Source organism: Aplysia californica, unplaced genomic scaffold (genome assembly GCF_000002075.1).
Source record: "Aplysia californica isolate F4 #8 unplaced genomic scaffold, AplCal3.0 scaffold00183, whole genome shotgun sequence".
Taxonomy (NCBI): Eukaryota; Metazoa; Mollusca; class Gastropoda; order Aplysiida; family Aplysiidae; genus Aplysia; species Aplysia californica.
This window is the reverse complement of record NW_004797453.1, coordinates 322095-331338: the sequence shown is the minus strand read 5'-3', so window position 1 is coordinate 331338 and position 9244 is coordinate 322095. Positions and strand designations below refer to the sequence as shown.

The 9244-nt window shown below is 40.6% G+C and overlaps 1 protein-coding gene across 1 annotated transcript; it reads right to left on the bottom strand.

Annotated features, from left to right (window-relative positions):
• Positions 1 to 1283: 1283 nt before the first annotated feature.
• LOC101863020 (serine/threonine-protein phosphatase 6 regulatory ankyrin repeat subunit A) lies at positions 1284 to 8691 on the bottom strand. Its single transcript, XM_005098448.3, has 2 exons — positions 8413 to 8691; positions 1284 to 4755 (listed from the first exon to the last, which is right to left on the bottom strand). The coding sequence occupies exons 1-2, from the start codon at positions 8413 to 8415 to the stop codon at positions 1564 to 1566; spliced, it is 3195 nt and encodes a 1064-aa protein (XP_005098505.1). The 5' UTR covers positions 8416 to 8691; the 3' UTR covers positions 1284 to 1563.
• Positions 8692 to 9244: the final 553 nt, after the last annotated feature.

The following is a 9244-nucleotide window of genomic DNA, read 5'->3' as shown; positions in this document are numbered from 1 at the left end:
ATGCCCTTTAACCCTATCCGTACGCCCTGGGGTCATTTTGTTGTATTCTTTACATTTTAGAATACTTCTAGTGTGAAGATCTCTTTGAAACCTTCAGCATTTCTCAAAAAATCATTTTGACAGTCTGCTATGAAAAGCGCAAATTTCCTCTTTGGAAAGTGGAGGTAAAGAGTTCCCCACGTCGTATGGATACGATAGTAAAACATGACGTACGGATAGGATTAAAAGAAAGCAGAGCACACATAGTGACCACAATAAAATTAGTTTAAAAAAAAAAAGTACAATTTGGGTTTCATGAAAATGAACTTTTGACTTTAACAATTTTTGAAATACTATTATCATAATGGCGTTTTTTCCTAAATACCCCCCCCCCCCAACTCAACACTAAAAAAACAAAAAAAGCTTTATCTTCATCGAGCAATTGCCATTGATGATATCTCTGAAGCCCAAGACATTACAAATAAAAGCAAAAATCAATGTTCGGGTACAAGGAAAGGAGACAAAAATAGTTATGCGCTAAAATAAACACAAGAAAGGAATAGAATGCTACAATATTCATTGCACACCTGACCAAATTCGCATTCCTGCGGTACAATTGTATATAAACCTGAAGAGACTGCAATGGCAGGATACTGTGCACTGGGAATCCATGAGTGATATTCCTAAGCTTTTGAACGCAGGGCAATAAAAATGTAATCAGTAATAACAGTTTTTTTCATAGACAGATGTCTGTAAATCACAAAAAGTGTGAGGCCTCAAATAAAGGTTAAAAAATAGGAAATTTTGCTATGATCCATTTCTTTATTCGTTATGATAAGATCAGATAGGTGACATCGGGCAAATTTTTACAGAAGGAAAGAAACTGATTTACCAAAAGGATGTCTGAGATTTTCATATATTGTCAAAAATTTTAAAAAGCCCCCTTTAAGTTATTTGAAAAGATTTTTAACCAGGATATTATATGAAACATGCTTCATAGAATACGTTTCGCAACAAAAAAAAAAAAACAAAAACAAAAAAAAGAAAAGAAAAATCCAAAATCACAATGGCGACAATAAATTGCATATTTTATTCCTAATGACTTTAATAACAAGTATCTCGACTTCTATTCAAGATATATCAGCATTATTTTCATTAAGAGCACAGCAAATGAGCAAGCTTTAAAATGAAACCAGGAACGCCATACGCCCAAAATCTGACAAGCGCCTGAATCCACTGCATCATAACACGTATCTATATATAATTTATAAAATATAATATGATCTTACATTCTTTTCCCTTTCTTTTGAGGCATAAAATACTGTTATTATAGCTTAATTTTGTGAGAAATTATAACCCGATAATATAATGTAAGGACAGAAAAAAATTCCGCAGACAAACGGATCTAAATATATAACTCATAGAAGAAGCAAGGTCTCAAATAAAGATTAAAAAGTAAGAAATATTGCTATGATCCATTTCTTCACGGATAAAGTGATTTTAATTTGTTATCAAGAGAGCTCTCAAATCATAGGGTATTTTCTCCACTTCACGGCACTCAAGAAAATATTTTCTTTTATATGCCTACCGGGCACCGGTAAATATAATATAATTATCCTTTCTCTCCCGTACTTTGGCAGGTGTTGTCTCTGATGAATTCTCTGCCATGCAGCACTTCCCCCCAATCAACTGATCCCTGCAAGAAAACAAAAGCGACCTCTCTATAGAATCTGGAAGCTCAAGCTGTCTCACTTTTTCCTTCCGACCTGGCTCAGACCCACACATGTCAGAAACACGAACAAAACAAATCTGTTGAAGAGACGGTACGGAGACCGACATCTCATTTAGAACCGCTACACTCTCGTCAAACCTTCTTCTGTTAAGAAACTCTCTGACTTTTGTATGTCTCGGCAAAAGAGTCAAGTCTGACGTTGTCAAATAGGAGGCCTGCAGCATGTCCCGAGCCACTGTCATATGACCACACAGTAACGCCATACAAAGGGGAGAGAAAACGCCGGCAAAGTCTGCTATCAGAAAGCCTTTTGCCTTACAAAAAGGCGGAGTCTTTTTAACATGGATATCTTTAAACAGAGTAGGATTAAAACCACCATAGTGTATCAGGGCTGACAAAACATGAAAATTGCCGAGGGCAATGCTGTTGTGGACTGCCAACATCGCTTCCCCTGTAGAAACTTTAGCTCCATGCCTGACAAGACACACTATAAACCTAGCAAATACAGAATATGATTTCTCAGAGAGAAGCATAGTTAACAAAGTTTCATTATAATTATAATGGCATCTGAGGTCAAAGTCAGCACCAGCTTCCATCAAACAACGAAAAGCAGGAAAGTTTTTGCAACTTGCAGCTAGCATCAAGGCTGTGAGGTCTTCATAATTTGAGACATTAAGCCACGCCCCTTTTTCAATGAGCAAAGAAACAATGGACCCATCATCAGTTCTGGCAGCCTTGGTTAGCGCAGTTTCACCAGAGGGATTCTTAGTGTTAACATCAGCGCCACAATCAAGCAAATAGCGAGCCACTTCAACATTTTTTCCAACAACGGCAGAAATAAGAGCAGGACGTGAAAGAGGATTACCCTTAAAATTCACATCTGCACCTTTTTTGATGAGCGTCTCAACAGACTCCAAATCCCCATGAAACGCTGCTACTGAAAGAGGCAACTGACCTTGGGAATTAATCTGATTGGGGTCAATGTCATCATAGCTAAGAAGCAACTTTCGCATTTCAGCCATACACTGGTGATGTGATAGAGCAAGAGTGAGTATGTCGATGTTTAATGTAGCGCCATGCTTCATCAAAATTTTGACAACTTCTGTGAGATTTGACAAAACAGCCTGTTCTAAAGCTGAGTCTGTACAACGACCATTGACAAAGGAACGACAACACTTGTTCACATCTGCACCATTAAGTATGAGATTTTCTATAATAGCCAAACTGTTGCTGGTGATAGCGGCACACAGCCACTTCGTCCCTTCATCACCAGACACTTGTTGGTGAAATTGTTCTAGGCAGGCATTCTGCACCATCAAAAACACAGGATAACGACCAGACTTAATTGCGACAGTGATGGTACTATCAAAATCAATATTTTTGAAGATCTTCAAGAGTTTACCCACACACTCTTCGTTACCAACCCTCAATGCATCATTCAAAGTATTATGAAAACTGCGATTCCATTTCTGTTTTGGAACAAAATAACGTTCCAGCGCTGCCATACCTGGGGTGAGAGCATCTATGAGATCACAACGTCCATTCCTAGCAGCAACCCCTAAAGCTGTTGCATATGAGTCACAATTTCCAATCCCTTTTTCATTTTTCAGCAAAACGTCAAGAAGTCGCCCATCTCCAAGTTCCACGGCCATTTGAAAAGGACTATTATAATAGCCATACCTACCCCAAACATGGATATTTGCTCCAGCTCTCACCAGCATAGCTATAATGTCCAGCTCTTTGAAAGTTAACTGTTCAAAATTATGTAAATGGGATTTCCAGTCAATGCTGCTGCGTAATAATTCCTGCCTTGCATCCAGTTTTGAATTTAAGATCATCGTGAGGGCAGTATCAGTGTAACTGTCTTTCCCTCTTTTACCTGTGTTTACTTTTTCATCCACATCAAACTGTTTTGACATAAGTAGCGCTGCTAAAAGATCAGTATTTTGGGCCCTTACTGCTGTCATTATTGGGGTCAATCCTTGACCACCAGTGTCCTTGGCCAGTACCTCCAACAACCCATACATACCCATGGCAGTGGCTATTGATTTGGCAGTATTCCCTTTCATGTCGTTCAGATTCATATTGGCCCCGGCCATCACCAACTGGTGTACAGCGCTAATGTTCCGACTCTGCACAGCTTTAATCAATGCGGTTTCTCCTTTGAGGTTCTGAACATTGATCGCTGCTCCGCGCGAGTGTGACAAAATAATCTTGGTGATGTGAGCTGCACTCGATGTGCCCTGACAAAGAATCAGTGGAGTGTTGCCACCAAAATCAAATGTAAAATTTGAGAAAATACCTCCACCCACCTTTTTTCCGAGAATAAACTGTATGACATGAACATGCCCTTTTTCTGCAGCAATGTGGAAGCAAGTCTGTCCCAAAATTTGTGTATAAAGATTAGCTCCATGATGCATCAGGTTTTGCACTATAGACAGGTGACCCTGAGACACGGCTTTATGCAGGGCAACATCCAAGACAGAAAGTAAACACTTGCCATCATTTTTTAAGATTTCAGCCACTTTATTTGACCGTCCAGCCTCCACAGCCTCAAAGAGACGTTTGGATAATTTAGTAAACCAAGGTGCAGTATTTTGATTTGACCGTTGATTTTTTCTCCGATAGAAATGAAAATGATGGTCTTGACGGGATGTACAACTGGAGGCAGACCCTACAGTTTTGTCACACTTCGACTTTCGCTGACGTTTTGTGGGTGTCTCAGAGTCTGAACTACGACAGCTTTTGCGAGCTGAGGCCAGGGACGACTGGTGTCCTCCATTTGTTGTATTTTGAGAGGCCTGTTTTTGGCCTTTTTTGTGACTTTTGCTGGAGTAAACTGTACCTTGAAGAGATCTTTGCCCCCCACTAACTGACGCTCGGAGAGTATCGTCACCATCTGAAGTCTGTGAACTTTGTTGTATTGTGCTGCTTTGAGCATTTTGGCCGCAGGGTTTGCTTGCTGTACACATTGATCCCCACCTAGGGAGGGTCTGTTCATCCTTCTGGCAGTGACTGGATGCACCTTGAAATCCTTGTTTTTCCTGAAGCAAAAATAACAGAAAGCGAAAAAAGTGTTAATGTCCCACACAACTACGCCAACATCCATCCTTCCTCTATATATCTATAGAAGTATAGAAGTCTATACATACAGTCAAATGAAACATAGCATCTCATATCTCTCTATACAGGAAAAAAAAAAAGGAAACACCGGCGAAAAGCTTAGTAAAGTGTCTTTGCCATACACTGGCAATAGCACTGTGTATTTTCACTTGTTTTTTTTTTGGTAAGTGTTTTACGGCGCTCGCAATTGCATTAGGTCATATGAGCGCACGAGACACATTAAAATGAAACATTTTCAGTTGGTAAGAAATTTTGAATTTTGCCCAGGTGGCGGCCAAAGCCCGCTCTTATCGATTTTAGACAACCAAGGGATCTTTAACGTGCATAAATTGCACACGAGACCTCAGAGATTTTTCGCCCTCGTCCGATAAGGCTAGGTGTAGATCTTTCCTCCCAGAAGATCAGGGGTGTGGCTGAAAGACAGCAGTAAGAAGGAGCCAAGGAGTAGCAGAAGAAAGGCTGCAGAAAGAGTCAGGAGCCCAGAGGAGGGGGCAAAGGAGGTGAGGGGGTGGGGGTAGAAAGTGGAGGCGAAAGCAGATGACAGAACAATGCTAGAGAGCAGGAAAGGAGGTGAAAGGAGGCAATTTTAGAGAAGAAAATTTTTCCGCCGCTACCCGAAATTGAAGCCAGGACCTTTGAATGAGAGGCAAACACCTTTACCTCTAGGCCACAAGAGCCCCCTTTTCACATTTGTAGTATTCAATGATAAAATACCCTGAGTAAATATCTATCTAGACCTAGATAAATCGTAAAAACGCTTGAATCGCACAATGCTGTTTAACTTTGTTCACTCCAAATTACCATCACCGTTGTGACTTGCGAAATGCTAGTGCTATAGCCTTTTGCTTTGTTTTCATTTTCAACATCATCCTAAACCTCTGGCCTTTGACAAGGGTCTAGTCACTTAAAATATTTCGTTGTCGTAGTGTACAAACCTTCTAAGCGACAAAATTTTCAAAATGTACTGTTTTGGGGTATAAGTCTCTTATAACATACCGCATGTCCCAGTCAAACAATACTGGACAAGGGTGAAAATTAAGCACATTAAAACACAAATGAAAAAAACCTCTTATCTCCAAGTAGACAAAAGTCGTCGGGCACATAACACGTTAATGCTAGTGAGGCACATACCAGTTTTTTGCGTGGCGGCCCAGCCTACTCAGCTGTTGCACCGTGTCGCTTACATTGGGTAAATAGTAGGCCTAACAATAGTAGTAATGCCTGACGGTCTATCTTGCCCAACCGTATCCATTGTGTTGGGTCCCCTTTTTTCTTGCCCATGGCGAAGGGACGGATTTAGTACTAATAAGGTTAATAGGTTGTTTACACTTAAGGTAGAAAATCTACAAGCAGCAAAATTAAAATTCCATGTCCCACCAAACAACAGAATGTCTATGCCCCGTATATTGAAAACAGCCTTCTTGTTCTCCTAAAAACCAACAACGTTGTTCACAATTCAAACTGAACTCCGCCTTTTCCCCTAACTTCATAGTCAATAAAGTATAATTTTACAAAGCAAGGAGCAGCAAATCAGGAAGCACCAAAAATAAATGACATGCCCATTAAACATCAGAAGATCTATACCCTTGCATGGACGTGGAAAATAGTCTTTTTGTCCACGCACACCAATCACAGGTTAACATCTCAACATGATAGATTTCCAAAATTGTTATTACTGACAACCACCAAAACAACACATTTTGCTGACGAATAAATGCTTTTAACCCTATCGCACTTAGCAGGCTTGGCCAGCTGTGGCCCCCCCATCCTTAAGACAAGGGCAATAACTCCACGAAAATTGAAGGGGTACCTTACTAAAAATATTGTATGAAATCACAAACACAACCAAAAATGATGAAAATAGTATTTTCTGAAAGGAAAATGAATGAGCTAAATTACGAGTACAAAATTATAAGTGTAATAGAAGAGTATGAAATGATAGAGAGGTCTTTCTGAGATGCGTGTCTTGGATTCCGAGTCTAGATCTAGATCTAGATTCTAGATCTCGTATACATTTCTTCAACTCACGAAGTTTCTGCCACTGACAAAGAGGTAATCCACACAAAAGAAATACAACACATTCACAGAGATTGAAGCCTCTGGTGGAAACTTGAAAGCACCAAAAAGACTTTTCTTTGGGTGTTTTTATTTTGTTTCTGCCGTACTCATATCGGGCAGCTTTGCGCCCATGCATCCTAGAGACATGATGGCGTGTTTACAACTAAAATCTCCTCCGATTTTTGTTCCCGCTCAAAAAGTGACTCTTTGTGCTAGCGAAACAAGAAAAACACCATAGTAAACAGGAACTCTTCCTCTATAAAGATAGCTAAGTGAAACTTCTGATGATAGTAAAAGTAGAAGCCTCCCGCGGCAACGAAACAAACACCCCCATGGCGGGCGCATTCGGGCGCTATAGGGATGAGCGGGGGTCACCGGCGCGGGCGCATACGGGCGCTGTAAGTGCGAAACGGTTAATATGATGCTGTATAAGGCAAGTCGGTATGACAATTATGACTGCTGGTGATCATGATTTTGTGTCTTGAAAATTCCGTAATACTACTAAAAACGGGAAAACTCAAGTGATCACTCAAAACATTATTTTATTGTCAAAACAAAACGTGCCTTTGTTTTATTCTTCGCTAAAAATGTTTCCCGTCAGCTGGGGCCAACATTTGGTCTAATTGTTGCTTTCGAAATCTGACAAATGTGCTCATCGTCAAGGCGGGAAATCTTCCCCCAAATCATTGTCGCCAAATGAAGTATTGGGAAGGGCCATTGAAGACATAGTGGACAATGTTTTCTAGCATGAGACACCAGAATTAGATATTTCTGTGCCATGCTTTGACAAGTGGGACTTTCCATTGGTTACTTGTTGAACGCCTCTAAAAAAATCGCCAGTGACCACATTGGACCCAACTGAACAAATGTCAATCACAACTGAAGAGCTCCAGGTGCTGGCTTCTAGTTTTGCCCTTTTGGTCCCAACAAGTTCTCTTGAGACTACGTAGCTCAGTCTGACGTCCCTGTAGTTTCAGTTGATCATGCTGTTGTCACAGCTGACCTCACTCCGGATCAAGTCGTTGGCACTATTTTCCCTTTGCATCATCAAGTGACACAGCCGACATCCCCTCAGCATCAGCATCATTTAGTGACACTGCCCTTCTTGTGTCAGACGTTGGCACTATGGACTCCGCCAAAGACCCAGCAGTATCAGTTGCTGGCATGGCATGGCCATCTCTCTGCAGCGGGGTACTGACAGCAGTCTCTTACCTAACCGCGTTAACTGCAAAAGTTGTTCCTGACGATGAAGAATTCTCTATCCTGGCTCCAAAACCAGGGGAAAAAGGTGTTGAAAAGTGGCAGAAATGCAAACATTATCTCAGCAATTTGGGACAAAGTTATATGATAATGTATCTGCGAACAAGTTGCCAAGGGCGCCCAACGACCTGCAGGCCAACTTCTGCATCTGTGCAACCGCACCTGCAAAGGGTTGGAGTGCAATTCTCTTTCAGACGAAGACAGAGCAGTGACCTTTGACTATATTAAAGTAAAACACGTGTCTGACACACCATTCTTACCATTTTCTTCTGACTTCAGGTTCATCAGCCACCAGTCCAGAGATCTCTAGATTACACCTGCCTGCTGTCTCCAATTTCCAGCCTACGGAGAAAACACAAGTTACATGACGTGACACCCTACTTGTTACTGTTAGTAACGTGCCAATTCAGTGCGTTTTATTTAAGGAGCCTATAAATTTTCCTTAATTTATTTGCCGGTTAAATAGGCTAGGCCTATTGTTTTCATGGTTCACACTTCACACCACAACCACACAACTTTCGGACTCTCCCCCACGTCTGAACGTCACATCCGGCATGTATGTGGTGAAGTTTTTCGCATTTTTCGGCCTCAATTTGAATTAATAATTTGTTCTACGAAGTCGCGCTAATTTCTGAACCCCGCGATTTTGTACCCATAATATAATATGTCTTATAAAACTGCACTTTAGGCCCGATAGCAGATACATACATGTATTTTTAATACATTGAAATACAAAATTCTGTAAACACACGTCGGATGTATTCTAGCAACTTCTTTTAAAATTTAATATTCTTAAAAAATACCAGGGAGTGGTTACTACAGGATTAATCTTTTGCACTTGTACGACCTATTTGTGCTGCAAGTGCCGTAAAATTCCCACTGAAAGTGTTCTAAATTTAACTAAAAGGGTGGCGGGTGCTCTGGTGTGGTTTGCTCCTTCTTTCCTGTCAAACATCTATCGTCCTTATCACTCCTTCTTTTTTTTGAGTTTGTTACTCTCTACTCTCTTGTAACAAACACCTCTAATCTTTGGCGCTTATATTATGACTTTATTGTGTTGCAATTGTCTTAAAAGTTAAATCTCTAACTAAA